The 24,327-nt window shown below is 48.1% G+C and overlaps 1 protein-coding gene across 2 annotated transcripts in view; it reads right to left on the bottom strand.

Annotated features, from left to right (window-relative positions):
- The window catches only part of FOXO3 (forkhead box O3), a 91,362-nt gene that overhangs the window by 21,168 nt on the left and 45,867 nt on the right, over positions 1 to 24,327 (bottom strand). The window contains exon 1 of one of the 2 annotated variants that reach the window (XM_083831876.1): positions 725 to 24,327. This exon is cut by the window's right edge and continues 41,634 nt beyond it. The exons of the other annotated variant lie outside the window; for it this stretch is intronic. Coding sequence (XP_083688002.1) covers positions 725 to 727 — 3 coding nt within the window. The 5' untranslated portion in view covers positions 728 to 24,327. The remainder of the gene's footprint in view (positions 1 to 724) is intronic. 2 annotated transcript variants of the gene reach the window in all.

The raw sequence follows: 24,327 nt of genomic DNA, 5'->3' as shown, positions 1-24,327 counted from the left end.
TAACCTCTTCAACAACAGTATCTGAGTTTCTTGGTTTCTCCATGTGTTGGATGCCCTGCCAAATCAAATTATGGCTGGACCCTATTATGCTTTCACAAGCGAGTTTTGCTACGGAAATCTACGAGTGAAGGCTGCTGCGCTGGGCTACCAGGCTGCTACCTGGATGGAAGTAACTGTGCTTTCTACCTGTTTCAGGATTGTCGATGAATGTTCAAGGCTGCATAAAATACAGGAAAACGTTTTGGCACAAGTTTTGCTCCCAGGCACACGCATTAGCAATGTATGATCCTGCGACAAACCACAGAGGAGGTGGGGAAGGAACGAAAACAGTTTGTGATTTGAACCCGCTGCTGTTCAAATTAATGGGAATTTGTTCTGGCTTATTTGAGGGAAGGAGTAGGCCACTATGATGGAAACAAAACACATATTTCCATGCCAAAATGCAACGAGAAACTTTAAAAGATCTATAAAGGAACGCCCATGAATCTGTCCTGGAGACCATATGTCCATGGGACAGATGCTAGCCAGGCTGCAGACACCTTGGAAAGAGCTCACATACCACCGAAGGCTACAACACAAGGACTGTACAAGAGCAGAGCAGAAAATAAATATGATGAGCTCCTCCCTTTATTAGCGCTACTATTTATACCCGACTTGAAGTAGGCTGCATGCCCTACCAAGAGCCAGAAGACCAAGGTTCCTGCAGATAAGATCAAGAGCATACCATATGGCACTGTGCCTGGCCCAGCTGGGTCCCAATCCCTCTTGAAGTAGTCCTGCAAGAAAAGTTTTTGGCCCTGAAGGCGAGGAAGACCCAGCAGAGAGGAGCCCACGAGGCAGGGCAGATGTGGTGCGAGGGGAGAATGGTACAGAGCCGCAGGAAAACAAGGCCGCTTTGCTCGGCTGCCAGCTGCCGAGAGGCTACTGCACGCTTTCGTTAAATTAAAATACATACATCTGTGAGGAGTATTATGTGCCCCTGACAGACATCAGGTGGGGGGAAAGGCTGTGAGGAGATGGGCAGGTGACGTGACCCTGCTGGGGAGGAAGGAAGCTGAGCATGGAAGGTGGAGAGAGGGAAGGAGAGGACCAGGATGGCAGCAGGGTGGGGTGGAGCAGACCCACGCAGAGCTGAAGAGGAAGGCGTCAGCAGAAGGCGTTGCGAGGCCAAGTGATGGTGCCACCAGGGAAAATGGCGGAGGAAGGGCTGGCACTCAGCCCTGACAGAGTTAGGCACGGCGGGGCCCTCCCTTGACCTCCCTGCCTGTCTGTGCTGAGAGGCCGTGGGATATAAGGCTTCCCAAAGGCAGCCCCCGGGATGAGGAAAGCTCGGTGGTGGCATCAGGGGGGGTGATCTTCCCTGACCCCTTTGCTAGGCACTTCTCTTCACCATACACCTCACACCCCTTGGGTTTTCATATAAACGTGCCTGGTTTTGCGAAACAGCAGGCCAGGGGGTAGCCAGCTAGCATACGGGGTCTCGCTAGCAATAAATCGGAGCTGAGCACCCCGAGCAGCAACACATGGGGTGACACTACTTCTCCAAAACCCAGGGCCACATGGGGAGCCAATGTTGACCAGGGTCAGTGCTGATCTGCTGCTCCCAATTTTATTAATGCTCCTTGAGGGAATCAGCCACATTTTTGCTCAGGAAAATAAATGAAATCAGCTAGCATGTCCTAATTACACATCCCTCTTGGTATTTTGGTACGAGTGCGGACGGATAAGCTCCCAGAGAGGACACTCAAACATTTCCATTGCGCTGTATACCTGATTTGGTGCAAACATATAAATGAGCCTCCCGGAAAAGCTTAGGCCATGCGTTATTTCAACACGCAGCCCTGGCCGAGCCAAAGCAGCAAATGCTCGAGCCTTTAAGACGGAGAAAATCTCCCCCCTGCTCCTCCTGCCCGTGTCTGCTTCAGCCTCTTCCAAACTGTGTTTACCTTGTGGAGCCTGTCCATTAACTCAGACACCAGCTGCAAGTGCTTCCACTGCAACACAGAGTCTTTTTTGTCTGGGAGCAACATGTGGTATCAATTTATCATTCTCAACAACGCAACAAGGAATCCACTCACTTTAAAAATAAAGAGAGTTGTGTAACTTAACTCTTAAAGGCCCAAAAAAAAAAAAAAAAAAGGCTGAAGATTAGCAAGATGAGGTGCAGCTGGTGGCTGCCGGGTCCAAGTTACACACTGCTCTGTTTTCATTTCAGTGTTTTGCAATGAGAATTTAATTCATTATTTCAGATACAGGCTCCTAAACCGTAAAGTTGCTACTACAAATCAAAAGCAGCGGTTTATTTTAACAATTGGGATACTGGGAAATGATGAGAGAAAAACAAACACGATCTGCAGGCCCGTAACTGCTGCTAATGCTCACTTGGGAGAACTATACTTTATTTTACACTTTATTAACATATTTAATGCTCTAACTTCACCGTATGAGGTTGTATGGTAGCCACACAGTAGTGCAAGGCTGCAGTGCTGCTCTTCTCAAGCAGCTTAAACATCCCCAGCCCACTGGGTCTCAGAACTCATCTTTCCCTTAAGTTTTTGCAAATCAGGAAAAAAAAATGTAATAAAGCAGTGAAGGTGCTCTGGAGGAACAGAAAAAGCAAGAATTAAAACATAAGGAAAGTCCTCCAACAGTATCTGTCCCACCATGTTTTACATCTTTTTAATTGCCTGCATTTTTTCCATACAAAACCAAAAATCACGTATTTTTGGTTTGTTGTAGTCTCCCTAAATTATGAAAGTTTCAGGGGAAAATACAGTAGTAAGCAAATTACACAAAAAAAGAGAGATCTTTTCTGACAACCAACCACAGAGGAACAGGGCATGTATCTCCACCGGTCCCAAACTAAGGACTCAGCACTATGCCAAATTACGACGGGAGAACTTGATTAGAGGAGGGAAAACAAACCCTGAGATGCACACCTCGTGCCCCGGGGCTGCTCCCTTACACAAGGGCAGGATACGTGCCCCCAGAGGAGGTGGGTGCCCTCCCTTCCTAAGGGAAAGGCATCTCGAAATGTGGAGCTGAGGGAACTTAGTCACAGCGTAATTAAAAGCTTTTCCAAAAAAAAAAAAAAAAGGTCTAATTAAAACAACTGCTGCCTCACTCTTTGCAAACACTGATATTGCAAATCACTACGCTGACGTAAATAAAGCTCAGCTGAAAATATACGCTGCCTGGAAATTGTCTCAGAGCATCACACTTCCAGTTAGCAGAAAAATCTCCAGTTATTTTACAGTCAGACATCTACTGACCACAGGAGGACTCTAATAAATAACATTTGTTTTGCTGTGAGCAGAGCACGCTGGTTGCAGTTTATTTTTTTCCACTGTGTGTTGGGAGAAGGGAAACAGAGCGAGGGAAATGCCGGTAGTTTAACTTGTGCAGCTGCAGAGAAGGAACACGGTCTGAGGATAAAAAGTGTAACCAACTTCATAAAGAGCAACGGCAATGGCCGTGCAGTGTGTATATGTATTTTTTTATACGTTTAGAAGCTGCCTGAGCAACCTCCTGCCCAGCTGTTTTCATTCCTGGAAGGCTGGGGAGAACATCCCCTTCCTGCAACCCAGCCCACGGCCGTGTCCCCCCTTCGCCTGGGCACTCAGCAACAGCTCCCCGTGCCAGCAGACACCTACGCTGTAAAAATAAAAGCTGGTAATAATATAAGTGCTTGCCTCCGTATGCGGAGCTGATGCTTTTCTGTATTAAAATGGGATTTAGGCTCCAGAATCACACAGCAACATCAGGAGTTGCTAAAGGCACCTTGTCAAGAGCCTCCTTTTTCATCCCTTTCCACCTGCTTTGTACCGTGTCTGCACAAAATTAAAGAACGCAATTAATTTCAATCAAAGGGTTGAACTTAATTAAGAGCAGGAATTTACTTTCAGACATTGATTTTGCAAGGTGCTGAATTCGTGAAAATCCCAAGGCACATCAGTGCGGGCTTGACTGCCACACAAACACAATCGGTAAAACCAAAAAATGTCGCCACTTACTGTTTTTTGAGGGACCTTAAATACAAGGGGTTGCATAAAAAAAGCCATGATGGACACACACAGCAGGGTCTTTGCAGAGCCACATTGAAAGAGTTACAGTCTCTGTTCAGGAGCAGTGCCACCAGCAGATAACTTTTTTCTTCTCTATTTTTTTTTAATGGAGAACCCCAGCATTTCAAGTGTTTCTGTGTGTTGACTCTGGAAATGGCACCACCCTCTATTTGTAGAGCACCTCTGGTAGGGAACCAATGCGTTTCTCCTCCTCTGTTCCACCAGGAGCCCCAGGAGATGTGCAAGCACACACACCCCATCAACCCGAATATCATCCACGTGGTATCTTTCATAAAAATAGCTCCTGTTTTCATCATGCACCCAATCCAGAAGCTGCTGAAGCTAACGGGAGAGTCCTCACAAACCTCAGTGGTCACTGAGTGAGACCTCAATGAAAACGATGCAATTTCACTGCAAGGCAGGCTTCCACCCTGAAGCCTTTGGGTTTGTTTTTCTTAACTAGAAAAAGAACTTTTCCCTCTGCTTTTTGTTTCTTAGATGCAAAGATCCCAGCAAAACCCCCACGCAGCGTTGTGGAAACCAGGGTGCTGAGGCTCTGTTTCTGCTCACTCTCAGCATATGGCCGTTACTATACATCGACTATTTAGAAACATGCATGGGTGTTCTTTCATGCCTTTATAAATAAATGTGAGTGATGCTACTGCTTATAATAATTCACTAAAAATAGCAGCTTCCCATGGAAGATCACACAAAAGCCTGTCGATGCTGAATCACCTATTATAAATCTGTATTTATACACATTCAGTGGTGCCCAGTCCCAGGACCAGAGGTGTTGGGCACAAAGTGGAAGACAGAGGGTCCCTCTGAACACCAGCAAGCACTTTGCTGTATGGGTGATGGAGTGAAGGAGCACAGGTTGCTCAGAGAGGCTTCTTGGACATCTTCAAAAGCCCTCTGGACATGGTCCTGGGCAAGCAGCTCTGGGTGTCCCTGCTTGAGCAGGGGTTGGACCAGATGGCCTCCAGAGGTCCCTTCTCACCTCAGCCCTTCCACAATTCTGTGATTTGTTTTAGAAGTTTTTGCAGTTATGTGTTGATTTTTTTTTTACACTTGCTCAGCCTGGGAAATGCAACTGAACTCGGGGTGTGTTGCAAAAGGCTTCTGCCTTACCAAGGCGCAGCGCTGTCTTGCAGGGGGCTCTGCCAAGTGCCAGCTCCGAAGTGACACAGCTCTGAAATGACAGATCGCTAAGTACACGGGCTGCATTAATTGGAAGTGTTGAGCTGCACCTATTAAATTGCGAATCTGGTGACAGTTCTGGCTAACATGTGACTGATTAGAGGAACAGATCTGATACGCTGTCGGCCGACCAAGTTTGACCAGGCCTGAGTAAGCCCTTCAAAAGCTGGCGCAGGCACACGAGGCCTTCTCGCAAGAAGAAGCCTTCAAGCAACCTCCAGAACAGCCCTGGGCATCTCTATTATGTGACTAATCTGAAACAGGACCCCTCTCCCGCGCTATTTTAAGCACGTAATTAGTTTATTATCGAACCAGTAGATATTATCTGATTAAAAACAAGTAAGTGCATTTTAAAATACGATGCACTTCAGCCGGCACCTGGCACGGGGAAGGGACCTGGGCTCCTGCTCCGCACCCCTGGGCACGAGGGGTGTAAGGGATGAGCCTGAGGGCGCCTGCCCGAGGGTCTGGCTCTGGCTTTTGGGGCACCAGCCCTTGGGGACACCAGGCTGGGCGACAGGGCAGAGCTGCACCTCCCAAAACCCAGAGTCAGCACCCTACCGTGGCGGAAGGATGGGATGCAAATTAGGATGAGGGAACAGAGCAGCCTGAAGAACGGGTATCTTCTCTTTCACCGGGCAGCCGTGGTGCTACCAACAAACATATGACCCATGCGCTCTTCAGAACATAATGGTAGCTATGAAATATTAATGCTTTTGGAAAGTAGCAAGTCATCAGTTTTCCTTTTGATGGGTTCTGACGTGGGTTCTTGTTTCATCCCGGGTATATGCTAGAGAATACATGTCCCCCCTAGCCTTTTCCTTCTCTGTTTCCTATGGTTTCCTAGCTTTTCCCTCAGTGTTGGGGAACATACCTTGAACACTTAGGAATATATTGAAAAATCACACAGACTTTGCTTTCTGCAAATACAAACGAAGCTCATGCTATGCCAGATGAAATGGATGGACAAAAATATCCATCTTCTCACCAGTTTTACACCACCAGCAGCAACGCAGGTTCACATCAGCAGCCCTTCCTCAGCCTCTTCTGTAACCTCACTTCCATGGGAGCATCGCATCGGGGCAGGGAAAAACAGCCCCCAAAACTGCCCTGCCAAAAACTCAGCAGAGGCACAGGGCTCGGCCTTCCATGCTGCGGTGCCCTGCCTGCGTTCTCCCAGGATTTGATTTTTCTTTTATTTCCTACAGAAAAAAAGCTTTCTACAACCTTAAAAGTTGATTCGCCTCCCCCAGCCTGGGTGACTGTGATATGGCGCTGTGTCTGCTTTGGGAAGGTCCCTTCCTGTGCCTCGCAGGGCACGGCAGCATCCCGGGAGCTTGTCCTGGCTCACGCCAAGCTCTCCTTCCACCCTTTCAGGTTCATCTCAGCCTAACCTAACTCCGTTTGAACCAGACCTCAGCTCACTCAGATGACTTGCACGTTACTGGTTTTACTGGATTTTTTTTTAATTTATTTTCTGTTCATTGCAGGGGCAAAATACACCTCAGGAGCTGACAAAAGGGAAGATGACACCTATTATGCTGCCAATGAATCAGTCCTTTGCTACAGCAAGCAGGACATTCCTGTTTCACACGTAACTGGCATCAGCACCATCCCAGAAACCTCAGAATTGAGGTAAATGCACAGGTATGAAAATCTCTCTCTTTTTTTTTTAAGCTATTTACCTAATCCGGGAAGCTACCATCACTGCCAATGCTATGATCCCAGTCACAGGTGCTAAATGTCGAGCATACAGCGAGGCCGTGTCCGAGCACTCGGCACCTCCCCGTGCTTTCTTAGCACCCCACCCCGACAGCAGAGCCCAAATAGCAGAAGGATGAGTGGAGCCCTTTCATGTTCCCAATTTGAACCTGTGCCCATGAGTCACACATCCTGAAGCCAACGCTCGGCCACGCTGGGGCCTTTGAGTTTGTATCGCTCCAGACTGGGTCATTTTTCAGAGGCAGCCGTGGAGCCACAAGGGCAATGGATTTCAAGACCCCTTTTGCATGGTTGAGGTCTTCACGATGCACTAGGACATGAAATACCTACCCTGCAGCTTGCAGTCTATTTGACTCCCATGGTGGGAAGGGCTGCACACGTATGAGATGCTTGCATCTGAAACTTTACAGGTGGACCAAGAAGTCTTAATTCAATAAAAATGCTACAGGATATAAAATCAAGTGGCTTTGGTTTTATTTGCTAGCACAAACCAGCCTTCAGGACAAGCATCAAGGCAATCTTTCAGTACCCTGAGACTGTGGCACTTTGCAGACACTGTCCCCTGCTCTGGAAAAATAAAAGTATCATCTTGCTGAATCAAAATCTGTGCTTCTTAGGGTTGCAGAAGCTGTCTGCTCTCCGAGGTGATCCCTCACTGCCTACAGATACGGGCTCTCTTTCAGCACCAGACAGGTAAACTGATGTCTGCTTCCCAACAAAACTGGTCCCAGACCTGGGTGGGATGGGTGGGTACATGTACCATGGCCAGCCTTTATCAGGAATACAGTGAGTTATGTTAGTGAGTTATGTTAGTGGAGCTTCATTGCTTGAAAATAAATCCTTTTTTAACACCTACGTGGCCAAGACATGGGTGGATTTTAAAGGACAATGCTAAGAATGACGGTGCCGTTGTTCATCGCTATTTGCTCTATGACTCTGTTCACGTTATTCACAGCTCAAGAATGCCAGGCCTCCTAAGCACGCCAGGTATCATTTTCATAATAAAGGTACCTAAGAAACAAGTACCTTCGAGTCGCAGCTGAGCAGATGAGGACAGAAAAGAAAGGAGCAGTGAGTGGCAAATGCTTATGGGGATATGCACACATCTTTGCCAGACTTTGCCTTATGGGAAAGGAAAAACAAAAGGACACACATACACATACACGTTTCCAATTTCTTCCATAGGCAAGTTTCAGAGCTTGCAAAAGTTAATGAAAACCTTCTAGCAGTTTTCTATCAGGCTCTCTTTGAGGTGAAAATAGACCATATTAATTGTTTTCAGCAGAAATGGGTTCCCGGTGCTGTCCAACCGCAGTTATAACCCCAGCGGTCCTTCGGAAGCGGAGTGACAGCTGAGTCACTAATGTTAAAACAGGGATGCGAAAAGGAAAATGAACAAGAAACTAGGCTGCTTCCCCTGAGGAGCTAAATACAGTATTTAATAGCTTCCTTTTATAAGGTTAACAAATCAAATGCTTCGGCTATGAATTGTTGCCGTCACCACAGGTACAATAGGATGACCCTGGACAACCCATCTCCGTCGAGGCTTTTTCCTCCCACGACACAGGGATAAGCAGGGAGAGACGGGGTGGCAGCACAGCCTTTCGGTGTGCTCCTTTAGTGGCAGACATGTAAGGTTTCAGCCGGACAAACGTCCCCGCTGACATCGGGGAAGGAAGTGGGAGGGAGCAGATGGGGGACTGGCATTTCCCTGCATCCGCAGTAGCTGCCATCTCCACCAGGCCACTGCCTCCTGGTCGGACAGAGGCACGGTGCAGGGGAGCCCACAAGGCACTTGGCACGCAGGGAACAGTCCCACGCCACCAGGGAGCCCCTGGGAAGGCCACGGGTGCTGGTGCCCAGCTTCCCAAACCTGCCTGACGTCTGCAGGGCTCTGCAAGAGACAACATTTGCAGAATGAGGGCCTGAAGATAGGGCAACGTCCTCCCTCTGCCTGCCCCTGCATCCAGTACACGCTGTTCTCTTCGCTGCCTTGACACGGTCCTTAAGGCTTCAGACCTGAACCAAGGGAAGCAGAATTGCAAGCTCTGTGATTCAAGGGTATTGAAAAGAGGGAAAGAAAGGGCAACTGTTAGTCACAGTCTTCCAGGAGGAGGAATCGGTCTGTGCGCCAGGAGGCAAGAGTCCATGGTTTGAATTTCAAAGGCTTTCAGGAAAGGCTACCTCAAGATATTTTCCCAAGCTGCTTTGAATGAGCCGCAGTTTGGTACTCTGCCCTTTTTTTCCTCCACTCCTTTTCACATCCAGAAATTTTTTTTATTTATTTTTATTTTTTTACTTGGTGAAAGGCAAAACTTACTTACTCCACTATTTACGTGCACGTACGTGTCACTTAGCTCTGGCTTGCTTTTGTATTTTGAGATGGTAGACAAGCTTGGAAAGCAGTCCCTGGGAATAACAGTGCCTCAAACTGGTGGCGTGGCTTTGGGCAGCACGGCATGCTTTCTTCTGCCTTGCCCCCTCTCCTTCCCCGCTCTGCTCCAGGATTAGGACAGCGCTAGAACCTGATACCTTACTGTTTGCAACCACACGCCTTGACAGAAAAAGGAGGCATTGTACAGCAACAGGATCGTATCTCCGGCTGCCGGCGATCCACCGCCTCAAAAGACGAAGCCGGGGCTCGTGCGTTCCGCTTACAAGTGTAGCAAAACGAAGACAAAGGCTGCGAGTAATCCGCTTTGCACGCACACAGACCAGGGGACGGCTGCCAAGGCGCTCTGGCACGACCCGGCGCGCTGAGCACGCCGCTCTCGTCCCGCTCCCGGCACCACGAGACCCCGGTGGGTGGGGGTCAGCTCGGGACAAAGCAGGGAGCGGGGCAGCCCAGCTCCTGCTGCTCCGTCCCTGCTGGGGCAGGAGCCAGCTGGCAGGGCCGGAGCAGCACGCAGCTGCGCTAAATGGGGACAGGACGGCTCCTAGGCCCCCGGGACGGAGCAAGAGAGGTCGGCGTGACACCAGAGGAGCACTTGGAAAGGTCTTTGCAGACCTGGGGCTCTGCCTTGCAGAAGAGCAGAGGTGGTAACACAAAGCCTAACTCTTTTATTAACAGCTGTCACATGCTCATCAGGAGGGGGATCTACCCTTTCCTGAGCACGCACCATCATTTTTGCACGGGGTGAAATAAAAAGCGGATGCGTGACACCCCTACCAGTGCTTTGCGAGGAGAGCGAGGAAAAAACGAACAGAGAAATTCAGCATCCTGCAGGACGCGATGCGAGTGCTTTCACGGCTGTCCCAACATGTAAAGCTGCGACGAGAAGCCTGGGACACACGTCAGCAGGTATCGGAGGCCCGGCGAGCGCTGAAACGAGAGCTTTCGGGCCCCGGGGAGAGGCCGGGGTATCACCTTCCGCGCGGTACGTAGCAACAGTTGCTAGTACTGACAGCCGGCGGGATGCAGTGCAGGGCTTCGGTACGACATCGTCTGATTAGCACCTCGCTTTCCTCATGTTCGACTGAATTCCAAGAAGAAATTATTTTTAGAAATGCCGGAGATAAAAGCCTCGAAAAACTTATCTATTACAGACTGGGGTAGAGGAGGACAGGGACTGTCCTTCTAGCAAAGGATTAGCAAGGCCCAAATACTTGGGAGCTAAAACCACAGCCGAAGTAACACGTGCAGGTAGCAATAAAGGTAATTGATCATGTGAAAAACACGCTTAAAGGTGGGTGGGTTCCTCACTGCCTTAAGTTTCTGGATTTAGGGCTAGATATTCTTCGAAAGGCGAGATGCAGCTGGCGCTGAATTTGGGATTTGCTATGGGAAGAACTGGTGGAAGTGTGGGGAGCCCTGTCTCTCTCTGCTCATACAAGTTTGTAGTTATGAGGATGGATAAGAACTATCACAGGATATCACGACATGTGCCATAAATGCTCCAGGGAAAGCAGTACGAGCAAAAACAAACAACTCCAAAACACTAAGCGCAAGGTACGTTGCCTTCACACTGACAAAAGACATGAACAGCGTCTTGTCTTGTAACTCCACGTCACCGAGAGCTCTGCAGCAACTGATCCTGCCTCCGATTTCGGGTTAGCTGCGGCGTGTGCTTGGGAAAAGAGGCTCACATGGCAGGCTCGAGGTTGTGAAGGGGACGTGTGGGGACGGCAGCAGCTCGCTGGAAGCAGCCAGCCGCCGGGATTCCCAGGCGCACAGCGGTTCTTCGCTCCGTTTGTGCAACCACAGGTATGGGTATTTACAGCAAGCTGCTGCTTTTTGCAGCCTTTACTTTGAATATTTGATATCCTCTATGAATTTTAATGGACCGTTGTGCCGTCCTGTGTTTTTTTAGCTTGTCATTTAATATGCTCTTACGGTGACAGACTAATGAAGTACTGAGTGATGTGAGGAACCGGGTGGTGTGTCACAACAACGCGTTTTGTAAAATAACAGGGCAAAGCTTTCTCTGCTTACATAGCAAGGACAGACTCCGCTCCACTCGCCCCAAATGACAGCGAGAACAACGTTTTGAGCACGAAGGAAAGGCGGGGGAAAAGCGAGAAGGAAGCAGAAGGGCACTGTCAGGTTTCCCTTTCCACGGCAGATCTCACAACCGACACGAGGACCGCCACCCGCGAGGGGCCCTGGATTATCGCCTCGCCCCGAGCGCGCCGCTCCGCGCAGACGTCGGCTATCGACTCGCCTGCTAATTCGATTTCTACACCTCGCTGCGGCGGGCCGTGGCCGATAAGACCCGGCTGGTGGTTCCCCCAGGCAGACGGGTTGTGCAGAGCCTCGCTCGCAGCGCCCGCAGCCCGCTTCTTCCTGCGCAGGCCGCCGCCACCCCCGACTCTGAGGCGGGGCGCGCTATCAGCAGGACCATATGGGCCCGCGGAGATAGCACAAGCCAGAGGATGCCACCGTCCAGCCGAACAAACAACTTGACGGCAAGAAGTGACATGTGGCAGGAAAGAGCCAGGAAAGGACAGAGCTTACGCCTCCAAAATTCAGAGGCTGCTGCCTCACGTCACGCCTCCAGCAGGTTCAGCCGCAGGTTTCTCCGTGACGCCGTGTCCCGGTCCTGCTGTGGAGAAGTCAGGGTCATGAGGGGAGAACTGTACCTGGCACAGAGGAGATGGACTTCTCCGATACATCTACACTGAGGCTTTTTATGCGTGGGAAAAATACTTTGGTAAAAGGAAAGGAAGGGGAGAATGGACGGCTTCCCATTACTTGTGCTACTCGACGGCCTGTCAGAAGGCCAAAAGGCAGGCCGTCGAGTAGCACGAGTATTGGGAAGTATTTGGTGGGAGAGGTGGGCCATATATCACCAGCCATCCAGCCGCCCGAGATTTATGAGAGGCTGGCTGCCAGCGAGGCTGAGCGGCTCCTTTTTCTGGAGTGGGCTGGGCAAGGAAGTGCGAGGGAGAAGACTAAGCCTCTTGTTTACTGGAAAAGCAGATTTTTGAAACCCTCAGAGAAGACACGATGGATTGCAAAGGAGACTGACTGCTCAGCATGCCCAGCCCCCCTGGAGCTACGGGCCTCGAGCTGAGGGCTACACCGCTATCCATGGCCGTAGCCGCCTCCTGCCAAGGATGCCGCTCTGGGGCTGGGGCTGGAAGGAAGGCAGGGTTACCTGCCGAGCCCCTGAGCACCCTCCTGCCCAGCAGGGATTTGTGGCTTGCCCTGGGGTGTGCCGGGGCAGCTCACGCCAACACGGTGAGCAGTGATGCTCAGGCTCCCTGGCACAGCTGCATCCCTTGTCCCTCTCCGAAAGTGCCTGCAGGGCTCAGGGACCCCATAGGGCAGCACTCGGGGTCCCCGGGGCCTGTCGGCTGCCAGCAGCATCATGAAACAGCTTCCACAAGGTTTACCACTACCAGAAGGGAGGCAGCATAATGTTTTCCAAACCCAGTGCAATAAGGGACATATGTCTTTCCTCGCCCGGTCCCGCACCACCACATGTTCCGGGAGCTGCTGAGAAGCTGAGATTCCTGCAGACTGGCGGGCAGGTGTCTGCTCCCAGCGAGCAGCTCCCAAACAACTGCCTCCTTTCTGCCTGGAGAGATTTTTTAACTGTTTATAGTGCCTTTGATCTGTTCCTTCTCAGCACTGGCAAAACAAACTGGAGCTGAGGAGGTAGGATCTTCCCAGTTAATAGCTCAGGCATTGTATCTTAATCCCCCCTGAGGCATCTTCCCAGAGTCATTTTACCAGCAGCCACCGTCTTGCCTGCCTGGTTGTTTTTAAAACTACTTTGCTATTAAACCAGCCCCACAGAGCCCTACAGTAAACAGCCCAGCACTGGGGCGTACACCCTCTCCATCCCCTACAGGAGAGGAGCGCCATGCTGGCAGAGAGGGCAAGGAAGAGAGGGATGGAGAGCGGGATGAGCCATGCTGCCCAATTTCGAGCATCTCAGATGCCAAAGCTGGCAGTTGAGGCTCCCCGTGCCCCCAGCTTGTCCTAAACGTGAGGCTTATTTCAGAGCACCCAAGACCACAATTCCCCCTCTGCTCACATGCAGCAGAGGCACCTGAAGTTAGACTGTGAAGATTTTCTCCTCTTCCTCCCAGTTATTTTTTTTTTCCTTTGGGTTCTCCCTTTCTGTCGCTAAGACTGCAAGCACTGTGCAAGCTGTTCTCATCATCATCAGAGCCCCAGAGAAATAAACCAAATGATAATAACAGCGTATGGAAAAGCGGAAATTTGTCTCAAGACCACAATATTTTTATTGAAGTGACCGGAGGCACAGCACTTATGCCCCAAACGAGGGGGAGTGCAGGCAAGCAGGGAGGTAGGGGAAGAGACACAGGGTAATTGGCCTGAACCCACAGAAACCAACAGACTTTTTTCTCACCCTTCTCCTGTAAATGACTTGTCTCAAAGAATAAAGGTTTCTCTTCCAATGAAACAGATGAAGCACTGGATACCTGCGATTTTAGCCTTAGATAGTAAACTATTAATCCTTCTTTTTTGTTTCTCTTACTTCTGAAAAAAATCACTAGCTCCTCACTGTGGCGCTTCTACAGTAATTAAACGGGCATCAAATGACAAGATAACAAACCGATAAACCTCAATCAAAGACATGTCTCTACCCTAGTTTAGAGCAGAAAGTTTCCTATTTGTCTCCATCTGAGAAAATCTGGCATAAACAAGCAGACTTCTTTTCTCCCCTCTTCATTTAGAAAGAAAAACACCACCATGTGATGCAGCCCAAAGGCCACAACTTTCTAGAAAGAAAGGCAAGTAAACAGTTGTTCCTGAAGAGTCTGCCTGACTACAGAAAGAGGGCCACACCAAGCCACGGGCAGCCAACTGCGTTCCTTAAATTTACAGCTGCTTTTCAGTCCTCAAAGAGGCAAAAGGGTGTCTGGGACTCGACAAAAGGAAGTACAGCTGCTGCAGCTGGAGACGGGGAGCGGGGAAGTGGTGAAGAAATACAGAGACATTGCTGCAATTTTTATGCTGACTGTACTTCTGCCTGACAGCTCCTCAAAAAGGCGAGGTTATCTGACCGTCAAGAATGGCCAGGGGGTCAGGCAAACAAAATGTCCCCATCTCTCTTCTGAGGAGGGGGAGATGCGACTGGGTGGCAAAGCAGGCAGGAAGCGATGCATCAACTGGAAAACTAACATGAATGAAAACCCAAGATTTTACTATAAAAACATGAAAACCTGGAGAGGAGGAAAAATAAATAAATAAAAAAGCACAACTTTCTGTGAAAATGTTTTAATAGGTTACCTTTATGTGGATGACTCTCCACTCTCGCCTAGACTGACTCTGTGAACTGCCTCATGGTCCGTCTGTCTGCCAACCCCTGGTTAAACTTGAACATCTTGTGACTGAAACGAATGCATCAAAGGCTAAAGCGCCGCAAGTTAACAAGGTTTCCTTTGTCCAGCATCTCCAGATGCAGCAGCACTCCCCTCACCCCAGCTCCTGTGTATCCTCTGGGTCTATATTCAGTACATTTCTAACTTTCAGAGCCTAGAAAAAAACAGTCGACTCAGTCTTCACCTCACCCTGACTTTACGGAGTGGACAGAAGGCTCTTCATTTGCAAAGCATCGCTGCACGAGCAACATCATTTGTGCTGTCCCCTCAGTGGTCTCCAGACCTTCTTGCTCCCCTCAGTGCCACCCTGGGTAAGGATGCTCTGCCACAGCCTGCATCCCATGTGCCCTCCTTCTCAGCTGGGGTAGCTCCCACCTTCACGGCACCTCTCACAGGGAAGAGGCTTGCAATAGCAAACACAAGAGATAGTGTGGGGGAAGATTGTACAGCTTCTGTTTGCAATTTTTTGTTGCTTTGGATAGAAAATTTTGCTGTCAGCTATGTAAACAATTTTCAAATCCTGGAAGACACAACTGCTGCAGATGAATGTGAGCAGAAAACCACTCTAACAGCATCTCTTACAGAAAGCAGACCTGCACCACTGGATTCTGTACGTATGTCCACTGTCTGTTTTGCAGCCTATTTACAACTGCAGCGGAAGGATTATATTTTTAAATAAAGGTATTACTTACTTTCCTAGCTCTCCTCCCCAAAACAGGAACACCTTCCTATCTATAAAGTGACAATCTAGCTTAAATCATTTTTCCTGCCCTCACTAAAACCATTTTAAAACCAGTAGCCAGGAACAAAACACACGTCCCAGTTAATGTAACATGTATTACTCAGTGATGATAAACACTATACACCCACCTAGACGTTTCACTTGATGTGGTTGGAAACTGCTATGTAAGGTGGAAAAAGTAAGGTAAGCTGCTTTTATTTTTGGCATTTGTTGAAGAGTTAAGGCTCTCCGCAACAGTACGTTTACTCTGGCTGCTCGTGCTGCTCGCAGCTGCTGTGTGAAGAGGCTCTGTGGGCTAACTCTTGGGGGGGGGAGAAAGAGGCATTGCCCCCCAGTTTTCCTACCTGCTGCCATGCTGCCCATGCAGAGGGAGCTCCTCTTCCTCGCCCACCACAGCACAGCTCAGCAAGGCAAAGCTCTGTCTAGCCAACAAAGCTCTTTACCACCAATATCCTCATTAAACACAGCCTTATCGGAGCCCGGTTTCTGCAGCTTTAAGCAGTCAAGAATTAACTTGGTCAATATTTGAAATTTCAAGCTGGGATTAGAGGCCAGAGCCAAGGGGACACAAGCAGGCAGGCGAGCCACAACGCAGGCGCCCAGCTGTGTCCACGCCATGCTGGCCAGGGCCTAAGCGTGAAGGCCGTGACGGGGCGGGCACTATGAGGAGACACTGCCACATCCCCAGAGGATATACCTGTGGGTCAGACCATGGGACCACATGGGGCAAATCCCACATTAATGGCATTAGCTGGGCACAGAGATGGCAGAGACAGCCTGTGGGATGGGGACAGGCAGCACCCCACCAGCACAGCCCGGTGAACTCCTCCAGTACGCCCCTTGGGCAGCCTCCGGCTCTGATCCCCACCCACAGGATCAGGCTATGTCTCCTGTCCTATCCACAAAACGAAGCCGTCCGGCCCAGGCACAGCCCTCGGGGCTGGGCTGGCGGGGCCAACGCCGCCCGCCTTCCCTCCAGGGTGAACCTCCACCAGCGGACGAGGTGTGAGCTTCACCCCACCACCCGGTGAGTCAAGGTCCTAATGGAGGCCTTGCTCCTGCTGCATATGGAGAGCTGGCAGTGCTATTGAGGGAGACTCCACGGAGCACGTTCTTAATATCGCGCTAATAAGGCAGCGGTGAGGCTATTGCGCCCTGTCATTAGCGATCCCGGTGAAGGGCCTTCGCGCTGCACTTTCCTCCCAAAAGAAACCTCTGCACCAAAATCAGCGTTACTGTGCTGTTTCTGTCAGAACTACCAAGCTTGGCAACAGAGTCCTCAAGGTGTAGGTGGCTGGCCTTTCACCAGAAAGAGTCAGCCTGGATCGGTGGTGAAAACAAACAGTATGTTATGGGAAACACTTGCAACCCGCTTTATTTTTTCCCTGATAATTTATTGTCTCAACCCTATATGCTGCTCCCTACAGTTAGTGCAACAGAGGATCCTTGCAGTGACTGGCATGGCAAAATAGTAATTCACATGTCACAACATTAATATCCTCACACTCGTGATTGTAATGAGGGATATTACATGCCTGTAATACACTTTGCAGTATTCCCTCGCCCTGACAACTGAAGAATGGCAGCACCTTTCTTAGGACTCACAGTGCTGCTGCCAAGCCCCTTTCCACTGAAGATGTAGAAGTGGTGAAAAGAAGTCCGATATAAATAAGTAGAATGACACGAAAATCACAGGTTATACCCACCAGCCTTTTATGTGCTTCTTTCTTAGAGAGCCCAATAAAGAACTGGAGGAAAGGTTAGAAAAAAGCTGTACAAATAAAAGAGAAGGGAGCCAATTTTGATGCTCCCTTCATTTGTACTATGTACAAGCCTCTTAGCTGAATTACAGCCTTGGCTCAAAAACCAGAACATGTATTATTTGTTGCACATTAATCTATGTATCAAAATCATCCACACTAATGACTGCTCAAGATTTCACTGCGAGTTCCCCTGTATTTCTTACTGCCCAGAATTTCTATGCATCACCCATCAAAGTAGAAGTACTTAAATTTCAGCACGTGCCTAAACTACAACAATTTTTCAATCCTTCCCCTTCCACCGAGCCTACTTCACAAGAGGTATCAAATGGGTTAACTCATTACTGAGTCTAATTATGAATACAGAGAGCATACTTCTATCGCTTTGGGCTTAAAGTGCAAAAAGTTGGCTTTCTGCTTGAGTGACAGCCAGAAAAACGAACAATGCACACAGCATACATTGTTCAAGAAGTGCACGCAAGCAAGCAGTGAAACAGACGAACTCTGTGGGTGTCACGCGAAAGCAAACGGGGCAGCAGCCGCTGCTCTCGGCGCTGCTCCCGGGGGACTCAGGTGCAGGAGCGGCTGTGCCACGGCGATCGACGCGGCAACGATTAACCTCTGCCTTAGCGCTGGGAGACCCGAACCTGCAGCTCAGAAAATAAGCAGCTAGTTAAAAATAAATAAATAGCACAACAGATCCCAGTCTTTCCTCCGGACCTGTGTGTGACAGCGGTGGGGGCAGAGCAAGGGCAGAGCGTGCCCCGCTGCGCCAGGGCAGCCGTAAGCGCCGGGGCTGGAAACTCAGCCGCAGAGAGCAAAACAGAAACTCAATTAGGCTGCATGCGCAATTTTAAATTATTAAACGTTTTAACTTGCCCCGATTTAAACATAACAGCATCTAGGGAAAATTAAGTTTTTATGGTGCTTATACCCTAGCAAGGATTGGCTAGTATAAAGAGACAGGAAAAGATCTGAGATAGGACGTGCAGATTGCACCATGCGAAACGCTTTCAGTTTCCTTCAAAGTGCTTCCCTGTTTAAAAACAGTCTTTGGTATGAGCTTTTGAAACCTACTAGCTATGCAGAGCCTGCTATTACCTGCGCCACTGTATTTCTCCAGCACTTGCAAACTCCTTCTGCATCTGGACAGTCCACACCCCATCCAAGAAAATATAACAACCAGGGTTAAAACCCCGTTAACCAAAAAGTCACTGAGAAATCGCACTTTGATGTTACAGGAGACAAAGTGGAAAAGGTCTGAGGCTCGGGTAGTGATCACAAGGAGCAGCCACCACACAGGTGCAGAACATGGGTACAAGGTGCCTTCGGAAACCCCAGTGCAAAGCCCTGTGTGTGCCCGTCTCTCCGCAGGCTCCCGCGGCCAGCCAGCCCCGCGACACGCTTCCACCACGTCTAACAAAAGAAAGCAACAGGCAGCCCAGCAGAAAGCCCTGGCCGCCTGCCCCGCTCACTGCGACGGAGGTACGTGACTGCAGAAAAGCCGTGGCAAAGCTGCCCTAGCATTTACGGCTTTATTTCATGTAGTGTGCATGCTAAGAGCTCTAACAAGACAAGGCCATCACCCCCAAAGAGCACGTGCTGCTTATTCATCCTTTTCCAAATGAAATGAAGAAGCTTTCAACGAGCCAAAGCCTGTGGGGAGATTTTCGGTCACCAGAGGCAGTGGCAGGTGCCTTGATTCCTACTCAAGTCAGCAGAAATCAGGTGCCTAACTCATTTGTGCCTCTGAAATCCCCTCGGTAATAGCTTAATGCAACAAAAGGGAGAAGCAAACGGGTTTTGTCTATGAGCTGCTTCTCAAACAAAGAATACAAATTGCATGTGACAGGCTGCTGCGCGAGCTGGGCTCTATTTGTCTACGTGCAAGTGGAAGAGCGAATGGAGAAGTATGCAAACTTTAGAAGGGCATATTGCTGCCAGTCGTCTTTAATAACAAAAACAAAGGCCGTCTCAGAGATCCCGAAGGCCCCGTTATGCAAGACTCCTCGATGGGAGCAACCTGCAAGTTGGGATTAGCACCGCTGCACGCCTGCCTCTGCAGACCCCACGTGAGAGCTGTGCTGTGCTGGGTAACGTGCCTCCTGTTTTGGTCCCACTGCCCTGAGAGCTAACACAAGCCACCGCTCAAGTCTTCCCTGTTCTCTTCTGGTCAGGCACATATCAACTAAAAATCTCATCCAGACCATGCTGGCTTCTAAAGGGCTCCTACATTCCCAAGTAACTTCAGAGCACTGCAGAAGAATTGTCTATTTTTTTCCCCTCTTTAACTTCTCCAGTTCTCCCTGAGCAATACATACTAAAGTTTGTAAACATGCTGGGATTCTGATGTCTTTTTTTCTTTTTTCAGTTCACGAAAATCTTGAAAGCAGCACCAGTATTTGGCAACACTGGAGAAACACGTTCTCACGCCGAGCATCTGGGGAGAAACACGCAGCACGGTGTTGGTGCGCTACTGCAAAATCAGTTCGGAGGAGCCAGCACCTTGCTCATTTGTTAGCATTTAAAAGAGGTCGAGGCTTTCAGAGGGACCTCAGACAATTAGATGCTGCAGACTCGTTGAATTTCAATTAGATCTGTGCACCAACTTCCTTCAGGTTCTAAAATCAGAACCACGGTGTACACCTATAATCATACTTAAGTTGTGAAGCACCTTTCTCCCTTTGTGTGTATGCAAGTCTTTATTCGGGAGGATATTTTGTGTGTATGATTAACTTCAAACATGCTTAAGTGTTTCTTGAAGTAAACACTACTTAAGCACATTTAGATTTAAGCAGGTGCTTGCCTGCTTTTCTGAAGAAAGATGAACTTAATTACATGTCTACGTATTTTTGTAAACAAGGCCCTTTACACTTCTTGAATCTGTTTTTTTCCCTTGTGTTTCTTCTTTTTTTTTTTAAAGCCAAGATGTTAACTTCTCACTACAGAGTTTAAAAACTCAGTTATTTTTAACTCCCTATAATACACCCAGACTGTGATATGCAAGTACAGATTATACTAACTTATTTTTAACATTTGAATTTTCATCTGAAGAAAACCATTCGCACATGTCCAGCCTCACTACAAATTGAAGCAGTATATGATTAGCACTAATTGCTGGATATGCGGTATCACTGCGTAATGTGCTTATCTTCTAAAACCTTCAGTGGCAATCTTTAATAATCTGTCCCTAAACAGTGTCATGAACTTGGCTTCTCTACGTATTTTGTCTTACTGAATTTGACTTGTTAATCTTCCCAAAGGCTGCACTCAAAGAACCGTAAAATTTAAAGATCCACGTTGTGATAGACATACCTGGATTCATCTTGTTTGAAATCAGTAATGCTAACTTTCACATTTTGAGTCATGTTTAGATGAAAGATAGGTATTAAAGTGCTTCCCAGTGAAGAGTGAGGAAGTACTTCACAGTGTCTTATGTGAGATTTAAAGAAAAAAAAGGGCAAGCACTACAGACATAAATCTATACCCAGCCTCTAGTCTGAGGAACTGCATCCTCAATCTTCACGAGCACGGAGCTGACTGCAGCTTCTAAGAAAGCAAATTCTGCCATTATTTCATCTCTGGTTTGGGACACAATTCAGGAAAAAAAAAAAAGAAAAAAAAAAGCCATATTTAAGAACCTTTCTATTCTGTGGCTACCAGGCCTCGTGCTGCAAACGGTGCTTACGGTCATGGGTCCCAGGTCATCTAATTTTTTATACTTGAGCACATTCCTCAGATGCTAGCAGTACCACACATTCACTGTTGAGCACAGTATTTGGCACAATGTCTGGCCATGTCACCGGGGCATTAACTGACTTGTACAAAGGACCACCAGCAGTTATTAATGAGGCCTGTTTTGGTCCTCCCAATCTGCTCTGGAGGCTTCCACCCTCCCTTAAAGCACTCCGTTCAGCCCATTCACACCTGTATGGTCCATCCTCCTCCACCACCGTGAACCTTCCTGGCCTCCTGCGTGTCATGCTGGCCATACTTATCCTACTGGGCTTTTGTGAGCCCAGGAGCAACTGACGAACATCACTAGTAAACCCTGCAGGCAACTGCAGAATCAGCTGAACTGTGCTCAAAATAGGTCACTTCTGTATTATCAAATGTACTTACTGCAATTACAATCACAGAGAGCCATTCTGAAGTGAAAAAAAGTATGGTAGAGAATAGGGCAAAGACAGCACAAGCAAACATGAAGTCCTATTCCTTTACAAGAGAATGCCATCCACAGGTCACACTGTCCAGAAAAAGAATAGGCTTTAAAATAGACATGGCTTTTATCACATAATTAAAGGCTGCAAGAGGACACATTCAAGTTTTCTAGTACTGTGATGAGCACTGGAAGCAAGAGTATAGAATAAAGCATTCAAAAACTGTCACAGCCTCTGGGAAGAAGCTGATGGGAGCTGTTGCCCATGCAAGAAGCTGGGTGGGAAGCCCATCCACCCCCACTGTCTTCCCACAAAACCTCCTCATCGCTTGCAACTTCTCAGAAGAGCACATGAGAAAGTGGAGGAACACGGTTTGTGGGGCTTCTAGCCTGTGAGATACAGTAGTAAGCATTTTTCGATGCCCAGTTATTGAAGGGCTGTGACTCTTCCATAGAGAAAGTCTCTGGAATCTGCTCCCCAGTGACTGCCAACACCAACTCTTCTGTCTGGACATCCTGCTTAAAATGCACACCCAGCTAACCCCAGTGAATGACTCTGGCTAAAGCGGGGCTCTTCCCCCACAGCGCCAGAAAACCTGGTATTAAACATTACCTGACACGTGAACGTCTTGCATAAATGAAGCAGATTAGCGAAACATGCTAACACACCAAGCGTAGTAGTGGGCACCCCTTCTTGCACAAAGCAGTCACCGGGCTGCAAATTCTTCTTGGGGCTCTGCAGAGAGAATCCTTTGCAATCCATTACAAGTTTGTTTCTCTATGTGAAAACACGAATGCTACTTAGCACCTTTAGAAGTAGTATGGGCTTGCCTTGGAAGCTAGAATTCGCACTGTTTTGAATAAGACAACCAAGCGAAGTAGTGCCATAAAGAGCAGAAGTATTGACGTGTAGCATGCAGGCTGACAAGCAAGCTTCATAAGGTTTGGGGTATTTCATGTCAATCAAACGACATTCACTCTCCACTCCTTTCTTAAGACACTCTCCAAATAAGTCATAAGCACTACTGAAGTAAACAAGACACATTTTCTTTGCAGAGTGTTTTCTTGTGCAAGGTAAATATTTTCTTCATCTAAACAGGTAGGTTTCATAAATGGAGAATATTTTGAGAAAATTGAACTGTTCTGATTTCTTGTTTGTTTGTAGCACTTCACTTGAGAAATACAGTTCTGAAAATTACCTACAGAACAGCACTGATGCAGAAAGGGACCTTAACACCACACAAAGCCGTAACGAGACTAATTCTTCCATCTCCTCCTAGTCCCTTCTGAGGATGCAGGATATTTACTTTTATCATCACCATCGTTCGACTTCCCAGTCCTGACTGCTAGTTACAGTAGTACAGTACGTACTGTTTGCAGTTGCTGAGTCAAAGAAAAAACAGCTCAAGTAATTAGAAAACAAACAAACAAAAATAGACTCTTTCTCTCCTTCCCCTCCTCCTCAAATAAAGCAACATCACATGGTGTGAATCACACCACGGCCATCATATGTCCATATCAAAAGCCTTGTATTTTTTATTTCTTCTGCTGTGTGTGTAGGGAAGAGAAAAATCTTTTTGCTCAGAGTTAGTCATCACAAAATACCTGCTGAGTCAATCGTTATCTTTGCAACGCAGGGTATCTCAAGATGTTGATTTCTGATTACACACTGCAGATTTTTGGAGGAGGGAATATTAACTAGAGAGAGGTCACGTTGGACGTTTGATCCTAATATTTGCTGACTTAGGAGCAGCATGTTGTAATGCAACTTGTTCAATTTTAAAATGTAAATGCTGACGCTGAAAATAATTTTATTTTTACAGGAAAACCAAGTAATACTACGTACTATGTAATATGTACCCTTTCTATCTTTGTGCCTCAGTTTGACACATATATATTGCCAAGACACAAACTGGACCCCTAAAAGCTTCTCTTGGACTGAAACTGGAAATTAGCAAGGTGCAAGCATGTGCATGGCTACACACTGCTACGAGCACAGACTTTGCACACTCACCAGCGACACACCTCCCGCTCTCTCCCCCTTTCAGCACTGCAAGCAGTAGATGAGCAACTGTCACCACTTAAGTAACACCAGAAACACTGAGATCAATTTACAATAACTTTTCAAAACCGGCACTAAATGCAGCCGTAAAGCCCGTAAGCTACACAAGGATGCACACTTCCAGGTACAGATCTGCTACGGCTATGTTGAAAGGCACGGGCAGAACGGAAAATGCATTCACTTCTACCGAGTGCTGCCAGTGTGTTTCTCTCTAAAGAGAGCAAATGGCTGAATAATCAACTGCAAATGACTTCTGGGTCACAGAAGGAGGCGGAGAGGTTGAAACCTTGAACTACTGCTGCTGATGTATAGTATCTTTATCTCCCTGCTCCCTATGGCATGTAGTTGCTGGTTATCTCAAAGGATGAATGACCTGCCTGCAATGAATTATGCCTGCTTATCTTCCAGACAGGGTATACACTAAGTCATTAAGTAATCTAAGAGTATAACCCCAAGGGAATTACTAAACGAATGAGAAATCCTGGCTTGCTCTTAGCTGTTGTGTCAGACTTCCGTGTGGTGCTGGTGCAAATGTGGCAGGGGGATCATGGAAAGGGCTTGGACGTCTCTCACCTGTTGGCTTGGCTGCCTGTTTCCTGCTGTTGGCTTTTTCCGTATTTGACCTTGCAAAGCTAGGTGATGTTGGCATCGCAGGGACCATTTCCTTCAGAGCAGGGAAAAGTGTAGCCCCTTCCGACCACCAAGATTTTAAAAACACAAACTCAACCTGCTGCAACAAACAGCCAACTTGAGAATAGCAGAGAGCTCATGGGCGTTGTATTTTCACTGGGATATAATGGGTTTTGTCTACATGAAAGGAG

This window comes from Anser anser (genome assembly GCF_964211835.1).
Source record: "Anser anser genome assembly, chromosome: 3".
Lineage (NCBI taxonomy): Eukaryota > Metazoa > Chordata > Aves > Anseriformes > Anatidae > Anser > Anser anser.
This window is presented reverse-complemented; position numbering and strand designations above follow the sequence as displayed.